At 40.9% G+C, this 13,961-nt stretch overlaps 1 protein-coding gene across 7 annotated transcripts in view; it reads left to right on the top strand.

Annotated features, from left to right (window-relative positions):
- chd6 (chromodomain helicase DNA binding protein 6) overlaps nt 1-13,961 on the top strand; it is a 93,240-nt gene that overhangs the window by 70,096 nt on the left and 9,183 nt on the right. For all 7 annotated transcript variants that reach the window (XM_005469710.4, XM_025907159.1, XM_025907160.1 and 4 more), the window contains 11 exons: nt 2,240-2,318; nt 4,514-4,571; nt 5,753-6,125; nt 6,309-6,517; nt 7,091-7,188; nt 7,810-8,646; nt 8,977-9,231; nt 10,482-10,803; nt 11,157-12,704; nt 12,794-12,945; nt 13,330-13,593. In XM_005469710.4, coding sequence (XP_005469767.1) covers nt 2,240-2,318; nt 4,514-4,571; nt 5,753-6,125; nt 6,309-6,517; nt 7,091-7,188; nt 7,810-8,646; nt 8,977-9,231; nt 10,482-10,803; nt 11,157-12,704; nt 12,794-12,945; nt 13,330-13,593 — 4,195 coding nt within the window. The remainder of the gene's footprint in view (nt 1-2,239; nt 2,319-4,513; nt 4,572-5,752; nt 6,126-6,308; nt 6,518-7,090; nt 7,189-7,809; nt 8,647-8,976; nt 9,232-10,481; nt 10,804-11,156; nt 12,705-12,793; nt 12,946-13,329; nt 13,594-13,961) is intronic.

Genomic DNA, 13,961 nt, shown 5'->3' on the forward strand with positions numbered 1-13,961 from the left:
TTAAGGTGCTTGTTACGGTGATAACAACCAGATAATGTTTTTAATATAGCTTACAGACTAACATGCTCACAGCTATTGTGAGGACATTATCATAAAGTATTCAATTTTAGGCTCACCGTACCCATGAACTCTGAAAAGTGAGCAGTTTATAAGAACTGTTAAAATCAGCTTCAGTAGTAATGTTTTCTGGTAGTTTCACTGTACTTGCGAGTCTTGCAAGAAGAAGCAAAGCTGCCAGGAGCCACAAAGGAATAACTGTCAGAGAGGGAGTGAGCCAGAGAAATAGACGACCGGGAAAAGTGTGGGAAATGTATTTTCTGGGTGCTGCTGCTGCCTCGGCTAATGGTAGCGCTGTGAAGATTAGACGCATACATTTGAACAGGAAGCTTTGATCCACTTCCTGAAGGTAATTGAAGTTGTCGTTCGCTTTGTTACCTGTTCAACCTGAAGCTGCGCCCAGCTGAGCACAGCGACTGTGTAGCAGGAAGATCTTCTAGTCTCAAAATGTTAACTCTGCAGGGTTCCTACAGAGCTTTGAGAACAGGATAGGAGAAAATAAATGAATGCAGGGAGATGATGTTACAAGGATGAAATTGTGCATGCAGAAGCAGTAGTACAGGAAATGTGGCCGTGCAGAACCTGCACAGGTGTGAAAGTGTTTTGTGTGCTAATAAGTCTCTTTATTGCTGCCCGAGGAGTTTTTGCTTTATGTTGAATCTACAACACACACAGCACAGGTGTGATATTTTTGCATGTTTCAAAGTTTTTGAAACGCTGGTAGGAAGCCTTCCAAAAGAAACAGCAATTATACACAGAAGGATTTTTCTGGAATTTTGCAGAAACATAAAAATACAGTGAGAGGAAATAAAAATCCATGAGCGGTCTTGAACAATGCTTATTTAATTCATTAACAGTTTATACAAGTGATCATAAATAATGTAAAATCTAAACATGAATTCTCATTTCTGTCTTTACTAAAAATAGAAGAACATTTGGTACTACAGGAAAGTTCCTTCCAGGATGAATAGAAGTTCTTTATTCACAGCTAATAAACCCTTTTGTCTTTTAATTTTTTTTCCTTTAAGAAGTGCCCTTAATTAACCCATGTACTGAATTCATTTCAGTGAATTCATTAATTCATTTTCTGCAGCAAAATTGGAAACGCATTGGTACAGAATTTTAAATAAATGATTAAATAATTTGATTTGGAAGACAGTCATTTGCAAACCCCTGCAACAGACTCAGTCTGTCCAGGGTGTATCCTGCTGCTATACAGCAGTTTGAATCTCACTCTGGAGAGGCAGCTGAATGGATGGCCGGTGTGATGGTTAGTAGTAGTAGCAGCCCGTTTGACAAATGGTGGGGGGGTGGGGTGGGGGGGAATAAAATGCTTAACTATGTCGCCATAGCACCTACCCAACCAAAATCTGCATGAGGGAAAAACTGTATTTATTTCCTCCCTGTGAAAATGCACAATGAAAATACCAACCCACATTCAAAAACATGAACATATGCCACAAACATCAAATCTCTGCAGAGATCCATCTGTCTTTTTTCATTAGCAAATTTTGAAATATGCTGTGCACCAAAACATTTAGCTGATTACTGCGTTTTTATCTTTTTGCAGTTCAATAGTACCTTAAACTAATATCAGACATTAGAAATAACCACTCTGCTCTTTACTAGGTTTTTGAGAAATTTGTGAAGAACGTAAAAAAAGTAAATAAATAAAAAAACAAACAATTTAAAAAAGACCAGCATAAGGAAACTAAAGCAGATCTGCCTGGAGCCTGTGATGTGACTCCTCAGTGAGGCTTTGTTTTATTTTTCATAATCACATTTGTTTTTCTTCATTGCATTAATAAATTGCCACCAACAAAATGTAAGAAGATGTGTATTCATGTTCAGCTGTTTTGTTATTACAGTACCCATCACCGCACACACATGCACACACTTGTGTCATACAAAATGCTTTCTTTACATCTTATCACATTGTCACAGCTCATAATCTGGCAGGCTGTTTGTTGTTTTGCTTTGTTAACAGCTTTTTCTTCTTCTGTCATCATGTTTTGCTGCCTGTATTTAGATTTGTTTTTTTTATCTGTTGTCCTAGACACATTTACTCTAATTCATCCTGCTGAATTCTGTCCTTATGGGTTGCCCAGTCGTATAAGGAAGAAGCTCAATAGGATATAGTTATTAACGCTTTTCTCCTCTATGTTGTTGTTTGTCTTGTCAGCGCATCCAAAACTGAGGAGACGAAGGATGATCCTGAAAGCAAACCAGATGGAGGAGAGGATAGAGACGAGAGCAGCAAGGTGAAGTAAAAGCTCTCCTGAGACTATATTAGTGATATGTTTTTTGTTGTCTTCCCTTCCTCTCTCACTCTGCCCCATGCCACAGACAACTTGAGGTTTCTTTGAATACTTTCAGCCAATGTGTTATTAAAAAAAAACATGGGGGAGGGGGGATTAAAATTGCCTCAGGGAAAAATTTCTTTACGTTTTGGACATTTGCAAGCTGAATACTTGCATGGCTACTAGGTACTATTAAAATAATAGTGGTTGAGTTAATGGTGCATTTTTAAACGCTTTAATACATTTGACAGCAGAACAGATAATGTTTTCCAAATGCAAAAATCTCATCTCCAGGTTTTTATTGCTTACTGAGTCAGGTTTCATTTGGCAAGTGCAGCGTGACTAACATAAACTCCAAAATGAAAGTTTAACCTGTGAATATAAAAGCTGTCGACCATCTCAAAACACGACTCCCAAAACTAGTTTGTGGCTTAAGATCAGTTTTTGTCAATCTCTATATCAACAAAACCTAAAGTTAGAAACCTGGCATTCACAGGGAATGTGTCTTAATGATATGATCATATAGTCCATTTCAATAGTTCATAGTTTATCAGTGTGTGGTTTTGCATTCGTTACCATTTTTTTACTCCTCAGCCAAAAAGGCTGACGGGGTACTGCCGTTGTTGCACCCAGGACACCCATGATCGTAAATGCATAGAAGTTTCAAATTGATACCATAGGTGCATCTACCAAAAATCTCTGATGAATTTGAATCTTTGTGACCTCGACTTCTAAGTCAGAGGTCAAGTTTTCTAAAATCTTGTGAATGTGATCGCTTCAGAACAAAACAGCACAGGATTTTCAAATTCATACCCTGGGTGCATCTGTTAGGAGGCTGAGCGGTACTGCTGGCAGCTGCCACTGTTCTATAGTTTAAATATTCTTACTGTATCATGATTTTAATTATAATTATATTGGCCAGTGTGAAGAATCCTTCTGAAAGAATGATTTATTGTATAGAAGAATTCTTGTTACTCTTACACTCGTATCTAGGGGTAAGGGGAGCAGAGCATATGAATGATGTGAGACCAGGTGATGCAAAAGGACAATGATCCCAGACACACCAGCAAATCGAAGGGAATGGGTGAAAAGAAGGAGAATGCAGGGGTTGCAGTGGCCTGCAAAGTACATACTGCAACCCAACAGACATGCAGTGGTGAAACCACTCTATGACATGAATCTATGCCATAGAGCAGGAGTGTCCAACTCCAGTCCTCAAGAGCTACTGTCCTTCAGCTTTTAGATGCATCCTTGTTCCAACACACCTGAATCAAATGAATGGCTTGTTACTGGGCCTTTGCCAAACTTGATGGCATGCTGAAGAGGTAATCCAACCATTTGGTTCAACTGTGTTGGAGTAGGGATGCATCTAAAAGCTGCGGGACACTAGCTCTCAAAGACTGGAGTTGGACACCCCTGCCACAGTGCATCCCTACAAACTGTGCTGAAATTCCTCCACACTGATGTCAGAGACTTGTAAAGTCATACAGAAAACTTTAAATTGTTGCTTCTAAAAGTGTTTTTTACAAGCTACTGAATCATGGGACACCCTAGAGTCCTTTTGACAGAACTGTGCCCATTCTGACTGAGACCTCGGTCAGGATTGAGATGCTGCTGGTGTCGTGAGAGTACTGTGCTAACAGGCTTTTTAAATGGCAAGATGCTGTGTTGGATATTAACCAGCACAGTCATCGACACGCAAGCCCACAAGGCCAGCCATTCAGGAGGACACCCTCTGAGGGACACTCAGGAGACCCTCAGAAGCAAAGAGTTCGCACAGTCGTAGAAAAACAGTGGATAATAGCATAGACCGGGAATCAGGGTCAGATAGAGCCAGGGCTGTAACAGGTACTAATTATTGGTCAAAAGAAACAAGCAAACTAAATCAGAAGACGATAAAGGACATGATATAATAATATTCACAAATACAGGCAAAATACACAATAAACCCAAAAATATACAATTAAGGTAAAGAAAAGATGGAGTTAAAACAACAGAAGAAAATGTGATGCAAAATAATAATATTCAGTAATATTCAGCACAGCGATAAAAGTAACAGTAACAGCTAATAAAGAAATAAAAAGGTATATATTTTTAGCCAGGCGACAGAAAAGATGATTTTTGTGGCTGATTTTTGTGTTTCGTGTTATTCACAGGGAGAGGAAACCTGCTCCAGCACTGATACATCAGACAAGCCAGACAGTACTGGTCCAGGTGAGACAGTTACAAGTGTTACATACTAATATGAAGACCAAAAAAAGAGCTCCACTACTCTTTGCGTTCAAGGGCCAACCATACACATAATTCAAATTTTAATAGCTTTATAATTTCTTGGCATTAGTGGATTGTTAAAGGCATTTTAACCTAACTTTTGAAATTGTACTTTTTCTTTTCTTACTCTGACGTTCTTTCAAATGGTTTGAAATACAGTAATTTCCCTCCACTCGATTACATGTCACTCCTCTGTTCTGACATGAGGTGTTTAACACGACATTTCCCATCAAAACCTATTTGACTTTTCCACTGAAGTCTTCATTTTCCCTAGAGCTCTACTAAGGACTTGGATAATTGTTGTAATGAGGCTTGCTTCTTTAAATCTTTGTTGTAGTATTATAACTGCAGTGACACATAAGGTGGATTGTTAAGGGAAAGCTGTGATACTCTTTTTAACAAGATTCAGTGTTGATTTCTATTTGAATCAAATATTTGATCATATATTTCCTTTAAAGTTGGTATGGAAACATCATTTTACAGTTTTAATTTCAATTATGAAATTGAGGTATTTATTTATTCTCTTCCAAAAGCAGTATTAGTGGCTAAAGGTATAATATTCAGAAGTTGTTGATTACTCTTTTTAAACACAACATTTTAATATTTAAAGACATAGAGAGAAAGAAAGGGAAAGAGGTGGTTCAGTGAACGAGAGTGAAGCGCGCTGAGAGGTGATGACGGTGCCAAAAACCAAGCTGTGAATCAGAGATATGAAAATGTATTTTCTCATTCTTTTACAGTAGTTTTTTAATACTTCAATAACTAAACACAGTCACATCTGTACAATCCTGTGAGAGGCATGCTTCATCTTGCCTGCAGTGGCGTTTTTGCTTTTTTGCTTTCATGCGTGCTCTTCATATGTCTGTGACACAGAAACGAAGAAGAGAAGAAACACATCGACAGCAATATACTCTGGTCACTGTGTTTTTATAGGATCACACCTCACATTCCCTCTGAGCTGAACAAAATAAGAGAATACATAAATAATGCAGGCTTTATCCACATATTCACACATTTGTACTGAATGAAAAGCGGTTATTCAGATGGTTCTTTTTTTGTATACCTTCAAACACATCCAGTGTGTAAAGAATCTAACGTGCTGACTCTGACTGGCTTTTCTCCAGACTCTCAGATGTCAGGTGACCTGTGCACCCAAGATGGAACTTTGGTCACCACAACGACAACAGGAACCGGGACCGGGGTGGCAGCTCTCCATGTCGTCCAAGCCCGGCCCCTTTGGCCCACAGGCCCCGCCTTGACGGCCAGATTACGTCGCCTCATCACTGCCTACCAGCGCTTCACACTGCGACGTGAGCCACTGCTCAGGCATGACTTTATGCTTCACGATGGCCTCGTTGGCATGGGAATCGGAGGAGCCGGAGCTGCTCATAGTCATCACGCTGGTGGGCCACTGGCTTGGCAGCTGGGTGAAGATTTGAGAAGGTGTTCTGTGGTCGCTACAGAACCTGACCCTCTGTTTCTGGAGTGGCAGAGAAGGTAGAAATGTTTGACATAAGACAGAGATACCAAGCTTTTGTCGTATACTTTAATCTTACCTTTGTGGCTCTGCTGCTCGGCATCTTCATTCAGACATGAACACATCTGCTTTCACGTGCATTTATATGCAGTTTCTCAGTATATGTATTTATTCAGTCATTTTGTATTTTTCTTCTGCTTTAGGTGGACTCGTCGAGAACAAGCAGATTTTTACCGCACAGTATCATCATTTGGAGTGGTGTATGACCCGGAGAGGAAGGCATTTGACTGGTCCCAGTTCAGAGCTCTTGCCAGACTGGAGAGGAAGACTGATGAGAGTCTGGAAAGATACTTCAATTCCTTTGTGAACATGTGCAGGACAGCATGCAAGCTTCCACCCAGGAAGGAAGAAGGTACTGTTTATGATAAATGCCGGTTGGGGTTGTTTCTGACATCTGTGATGGACTTAGTTTATCAACAGGGTAACCCTTGCTAATTTGTATTAATTGCTCAGCTTCATGTTCAGGTTAATGTTTTCTGGAACAAGAAGCTGAGCACTGCAGGTTTTTGGTTTTCAGCCACACTTGTTAAGCCTACAGTTAAACAATACATCATTTACACTTTGTCATAAGAGTGTCAACCTGCAGATCATTTTTGAGGACCTCGTCATTGGGAACATTACTGACCCCTGCTGGTAAAATAGCCTCCATAGATGTAGTTTTTATATCTCAGTTAACTACAAATTGCATGTTAACATATAATTAACACATAACTTACTCTCCTGTATATGCGCAGGATAAATTACAAAATCATTTAAAGACAGGAGTGACTCTTGAACACACGAATACTCTCCATCCCTTTACTTTGGTCTCTGCATTTCTCCTGCCTTCTCCACTGTCTCTATGCCAACATTGACTGTCACTGTTTCTGTTTCTCATCCTTTTATTCTTTCTCTGCTTCCCCTCCCTTTCTCTTGCGTCTCCCAGGACTGGTGGATCCCGCTGTGATTGTGGAGCCTCTGACAGAAGAAAGAGCAGCTAGGACGCTATACCGCATCGAGCTGCTGCGCAAGATCAGAGAGCAGGTGGGCTCTTTGAAGAAACAAAGCTTAATAACAAATAGCGTACTTTTCATCGATGGAACTCTGTTAGACATTGACTTCAAAGTTTATCTTGAACGCAGCAATTGCTTGTACTGTTCTGAGTTTGTGTTGATGGTTTAGAGGAGTTCAAATTAACCTCATTTGTCCCTGTTTAGCTCCCTTCTTTTCAGTGTCATCAAAAAAAGGCTAAAGATAAAAAGTTAGTCATCGGTGAACCTGTATACAAGTCATTAAAAAAAGGCACTCCCTACAAATGTCGTCACATCGAACCTCCAAATAGACATTTAGACATTTTCTACATGGTCAAAAGTGTGAACTGTTTATAAGCCAGACTGTTTATTATGCCTCAGATTACACAGCTTTAGGGTAAAAACCAGGGCTGAGGTAATGCCCACAGCTAACTTGCTAGTTGTGTCTAGTGCCAAGGTTCAAAACATATTTATCCAAAAAGCATAAAAGAAAACATAAAACAAAAGAAAGACACTTCTGTCTACTAAACCTGACCATCTCTCTGACTATGTGAATATAAAAATGGATAAAATGTAGCCATTATTCATTTGGTTAAGAAAGTAGCTTGGTCTCTGAACTACATCCCTCTCTCAGGTTCTCCGGCATCCGTTACTCTCAGCCCGTCTTCAGCTGTGCCGGCCCTCGCTCTACCTCCCTGTATGGTGGGAGTCTGGCAAACACGACCGCGACCTCCTTATTGGGGCAGCGCGCCATGGTTTGAGCCGCACCGACTTCTACATCCTCAACGACCCTCAGCTGAGCTTCCTGGAGGCGCACAGGAACTACGTCAGGGGACACCCTGCTCACCTTCATCCTCAAAGCCACCATCACCCTCATCACACTGGTTTGGCGACTCATCCTGGCATCTCATCCTCATCCTCCTCCTCATCTCATCCCCAGCTTCCTCATCCTCACTGCTGTCTGTACGATTCGGGACTCAGTCGCCACTCTCCTCAGCCTCCTGAATATCCCCACCAATCCTCTCATCACCACCACCACCATCATCACTCGCAACACCCTATACCTCCATCTGCTCCCTCTCCTTCCTCTTCCTCTTCTTCTTCTTCTCACCCTCACCTTCACCCTCCACCATTGGATGCTCATGATTCAGCCTCACCAAGTCTGGGAATAGTTCCTGGACCTCGAGGAGATTTCCTTGACTGTCCACCTTTGGATGAAACTCTGGAGCTGGGCTCGCTACAGCATGACACCATGTCTGCAGATTCTTTACATGGAGGAAAGGTTTCCAAAGATGCCCTCAACGGTTTCCCCTTTAACTCAGCTGCAGGTGGTCAAAGCATGCTCAACTCATACGGCGTGGGTGGGACAGACCTGGATTCAAAACTAAGGAGTGATGTGCTCGTTGGTGAGCAGGGCTCGTCTGAGGAAACTGGGCTGATGGCACCATCAGTGGAGCTGGATCAGTTACAGGTATGCAGTGTTATTCGAGATAACTACTCTGATATTTAAATAAGACTATAAGAAACTATGTCTGTGATTGAAATGTCAGTTGTATAGACTGCATGAGATGCTTTGTTTCTGCCCTAAGCAAAAAATTTAATTTATAGGAAATTAATATTTTATATGTTTTAAGCATTTTTATTGTCTGATATAGCAAATATCTGATATTATGACACCTACTCAGTTAATAAAAATAAATGTTTTAGGTCATCAACTAACCATTAGAAATTTAACGGTTCAAGTTATTCACATAGGTTTTCTTATTTCTGTGCTTTGACTTCCTACACTTCTGTATTGCAGGCTCACTGGGACAGTACGGACCACACTAGTCCTGCTCACCATATGTTCAATGAATCTGATCCAATCCTGGGTCCTTCTACCTTAGAGACTGGCTTCCTGGAGGAGGAGGATGAGGAGGCACAGGGGGGAGACAGAGGAGGGGAGGAAGGTGGAACTCTGGAGGAGTGTTTGGGCCTTCCGCCCTCATCCCCTCCTTCCCATCCATCAGCAGGCGATTCTGTTGAGCCACTGTCCTCAAGTTACATGCTCTTTAAGGTTGGTTTCACCAGCCTGTGCCCTCTGGATAACAGCGCAATCTTATATAAATAAATATAAAATGAATTTTAAAATCATCTTAAAAATTGTCTTTGTAAACACAGCCCCCAAGATAACAATAATCTGAAACCCTTTTCATATTATCGGCTTAATGCTCAAATAATGTAATGCAATGTGTCCAGTGGGGCAGACGGTAGATAAACATGGCAAAATTGCTCTAACAAAAGAGGAAAAAGTAAAGGGGAAAATCTGTTGTAGGGAATATTGAAAACACAAAAGTGCTCAGCTGCATTGTTAAATGCTGACATTTTGCCTCTTCTTTCAGTTAGTATATTCAATGAACAGGTTGTGTTTCAATAAAGCTCAAATGAGTGCTGATCTTTGATGTTTGTCAGGGTCATATTGCTCCAAGTGAAACTATTCATTGGATTTTGCACATTTTACATTTTAAGATCTGTAAAACACATTTGCCAAACACTAAGAGCTGCAGTTATCAAGTATTTGCTAAATTATTTTCTAAAATGGCATCTTTTCAAATTGTAATAATTGAGAGAAAATTCTGAAAGACTTCTCAAAGATGGCCATTTTAACTGCAGTTTAACATCAAAGTTAAAAAAATAGCATGTTATTTTTTATGACATGAATGGAAATTTATATGAAATCTCAAATAAAATGACCACAGTGGTGTTCAGTATAAATTATGTTCACATTGTGTGATTTATATCTTTCCTTTTTTACCCCTCAGCCGTAAAAGGCTGATGGCATATTGTTGTCACCCTGCAGGCGGCATGGACGCGCGAGTTTGTGAATGTAATAACTTAGAGCAAGGCGACATAGGAGTTTCAACTTGATACCACAGATGTTTTGACTAAAAATCTGGGATGAATTTGAATCTCAGTGACCTCGACCTCAAGGTCAGAGGTCAAGTTTTCTGAAAATCTCGTGAATGAGATAACTTGAAAACAAGGTGATGTAGAATTTTAAAATTGATACCATAGGTTGTCTACTACGAGCTTGAGGGGTAGCACTGGTGTCACCAGTATTTTTTGGATTGCAGCGATGAATAGCTTCCTATGTGTTTTTTTTTGTTTTTGTTTTTTTTAATCAATTTAAATGGTGGAAAGCTGTGACTTGATCACACCATCATTATACAAGTAAACTAAAGTTAATAATCAGCAGTATTATATTATTGCTAAAATGAGCATGCCATTTAGGCTTCAATAAATCTAACACTTTTATTTTGTGTCCAGGACATTGGTGTGAATGAAGAACCGAGTGCAGATCAAACAGACCTGTCAGCAAGTCCTCCTCTGCCGTACGTACCCCCTCCTCCACTTTCTCTGTCTGACATCACTGCCCACGAGCCACAGGATGGACTGGGGCACTCTGATGTCTCTGAGAGCTTGACTAATCCTGTGGAGGATGGAGACGATCGGGAGGAAAGTACCGGCTTTGAGTTTGATGACAAGGAGGAGGAAGAAGTTGAAGACTTGTCAAGGCACACCTTGGAACAGAATGCGGAAAAACAAAGAGGCAAACATCTGGAAGGAGAGGAATGTAATCCAAACCAAGGTATGTCAAAGGGAAAATATTGAGCCTAGTATTTAACCTACTTTTTTTTTTTACAGGAATGATCACAAATATTCAGTTTGTAAAGATGTACAAGTTGCTGTCCCATATTACTTCATCCCATTGGTTTTATAATATTGTGATATATGTTAATATATCATAAATTATATCAGTTGCTAATGAAATGTTTTGATGTTTTAAGTTTCTTTAGGCCGTATACACTGTGGCAAAGCCTCTTAATAACTTTAAACCATGTCTAATATTTTACGTCCCAGTCTGAGGATTAAGAAAATGAAGAGATAACACCGACCACTGCTATGTCCCCTACATTACATCTCAATGTTTTTTGCTTGCAGGTGCAGACCAGCGTTTGGGAGTTTTGAATCCACCCATGGAAGTGCCAGAGTTAGAAGGGATAGAATCAGAATCGGCCCTTGGAGAACAGGGCGAGAGGAAGGAAGTCTTTATCCAAATGTCTCAAGACCTCGAGGGGCGCTTTGACCAAGCAGAGCATAAAAAGGACTCACCCCAAGACGTGCACTCTTATCTTGGAAAGCTCGAACAGGAGGGTAGCCTATCTATTGAAGAGCCTACGGAGGAGGTGGAGGGGTTGATTTTGTACCAAACGGTGGAGGAACGGTCTATTGAAAATTCTCTTGACACTGAAGCATTGATGTGCAACACGACTGAAGAGTTTGTGCAAATGAAAGGAATTCCAAAAAAGTCTAGACAGGGCAGTTTGATGGGTCACACAGATCTAGCAGATCAGGTAGATGAGATTTCCGAAGGGCAAGAGGATAATGTTTCTCCGTTTGATGTTCCGGTTGTACGACCCTGTGATGAGGAGGAAGAAAAGCGTTTGAAACAACTAGATGCCAAAACCAATGAGATGGAGTTGGGTAGCATTTACTCGCAATTTGGACAGCTCTCCTGTCCTTCTGTTTCTGTGTCATCCCCTACACAACCATCAAACTCTACTGAAACCACCAGAGAGAGCAACAGCAAAGAGGAAGCCAAAAATGAAGCCTCCATGGCACACTGCAAGGGTTCAGATGAAGACCTGAACTTGCCCGATGGCAGCAGAGACTATAAGAATAACGCACTGAAATTCTGCCTTGATCAGGACAGCAAAGATAACCTGCTCGATCAAAATGAAATCAAAATGGGCTCAACTCTGGCTGTGAACAACATCGACACAAAGCCATCTGACCTTAAATTTTCGCATTTACCCGATGGCGATGGTGAGGAGAAACCAGAGCAATTGGTGCTACCAGTCAAGATTGAAGATACCAAGACAGAGACTATTGAGGATGTTTGTCCTGATAGCTCTGAAGTCAAACACACCAGTTTCTTTTCCTACCCCGTAAAGTCAGAAGGATTGGTGACCAAAGCAGAGCAGTTAGAATATCCGATTAAACCTGAAACACTGGAGACTAAACCTGAAGATCTGAGCTTTCCCATGAAGCCTGAGCACTTAGACACTAAACCTGAATTTTTGCAGTTTGTAGCCTATGCAGGTGGCAGCGAAGTCAAATCAGAGGTCAAACCATTAGCTCTGGGGTTTAGTGCTTATCCAGAGAGTCCTAAGCTTAAGACTGAGGCAAAGCCTGAAGATCTGAGGTTAGCAGCTTTTCCTGAGACAGCTGCCATCAAGCCTGAAGCCAAGGCTGAGGGTCTGGGGTTCACAAGCTACCCAGAAAGTTCTGAGATAAAACCTGAGGCCAAGCCAGAGGTTCTTGGGTTTACAGCATTATCTGAGGTCAAAACTGAGACAAAACATGAAATGTTGGAGGCAGATAGTACAGTCCTGACCCCGAAGCTTGAGCAGAATGATGGGCTAGTAGAAACCTCAGAAAGTGCAGAGTTGAAAGGCCAAGTAAAGGAGGAGAGACCCAGTACACCCGGTGAGGATGCTGAGACTTTCATGAAGTTAATTCACCTTTCACACTTCAATTCATTTATTTGTACTTAAACCCATTTCCATTTTGCACAGTGCCTGTGGTCGAAGGGTTTTCTGCTAGCCCCAGGTTTGCAGCTCCTATTTCAGTATGTGAGATTCCTGACAGCCTTCATGAAACCAGAGAGCCAACCATCGCTCAGCTGTTACAGGAAAAAGCACTGTACTCATTTTCTGAGTGGCCAAAGGTAAAATATATGTTTAACTATTTCTGTAACATTCTCAGTGATGTGTTTACAAAATATTTAACAGTAGACGTTGATTCTCCCATGGTTAAAACATTTTTAACAGTAAAGTTAGAATAATTATTTTTATAAATTCCATTCTTCCTCTTAAGCAGGAATAAATTTTCGTTTTTGCCGATTAGAAGCCAAAATACCCTGTTTTGAGTTCTCACCGGCAATTTCACTGCTTTCATTTAGAGGACAGTGCTGACGCTGCTTAGAAAGTCTGAAAAGCGAAAATGAGTTTTACATTTTTAGCTAATTTTTGTGGCACTTGGTACACTTCTTGTATATTAAGTTATTCATGTTTATTAATTAATTTTTCCCCTATTTTTATGGCCCCTGTAGGATAGAGTAATCATCAACCGCCTGGACAGCATCTGCCACGCCATCCTTAAGGGGAAGTGGCCTTCATCGAGCGAGCAGTATGACTCACCAGCTGCCCTGGCTGCCAATTCCTGCTTGGCCAACAGTTTAGCCCAGCACCACCAACATCGAGCAGGTTTTCTCTCCACCACAGCCTCAGGCTCTGTCCCAACCCAGGCCAGGGTGCAGCAGGCGAATCCTGCACTGGGATTTTCCATTCCTCCCCCTCTCACAAGACTACCTAAGGTGAGACCCGAAGAGTGAATGAATAAATTAACTCCCTTTGTTGCACATATCAGTGTATCTGTCATCTGTCAGCATTTATCTCTCCCATGCCATGGTTCATACAAGTTGTGCCCAGTTTGCTTAAAGTGCTAACAAGGCTGACTTTAGACTGTCTATAATCGACTGACTAACCAGGTCTTTGCAAAATGCATCATGAGTCTGACCGAGTTTTTCATTTTCTGCTAAAGATTTTATAGTTTGTTTATATGTGCCTCCTTAACTGTTCATTGTTATGTTCTAAATAAAATATAACTGCAATAGTTATAAATAAAACTATTAGCACTGGGCACCTCTAGTCCACACCATTGCTTTGTTGCTTATTGTGAAGT

The sequence above is a fragment of the Oreochromis niloticus genome, linkage group LG5 (assembly GCF_001858045.2).
Source record: "Oreochromis niloticus isolate F11D_XX linkage group LG5, O_niloticus_UMD_NMBU, whole genome shotgun sequence".
NCBI lineage: Eukaryota > Metazoa > Chordata > Actinopteri > Cichliformes > Cichlidae > Oreochromis > Oreochromis niloticus.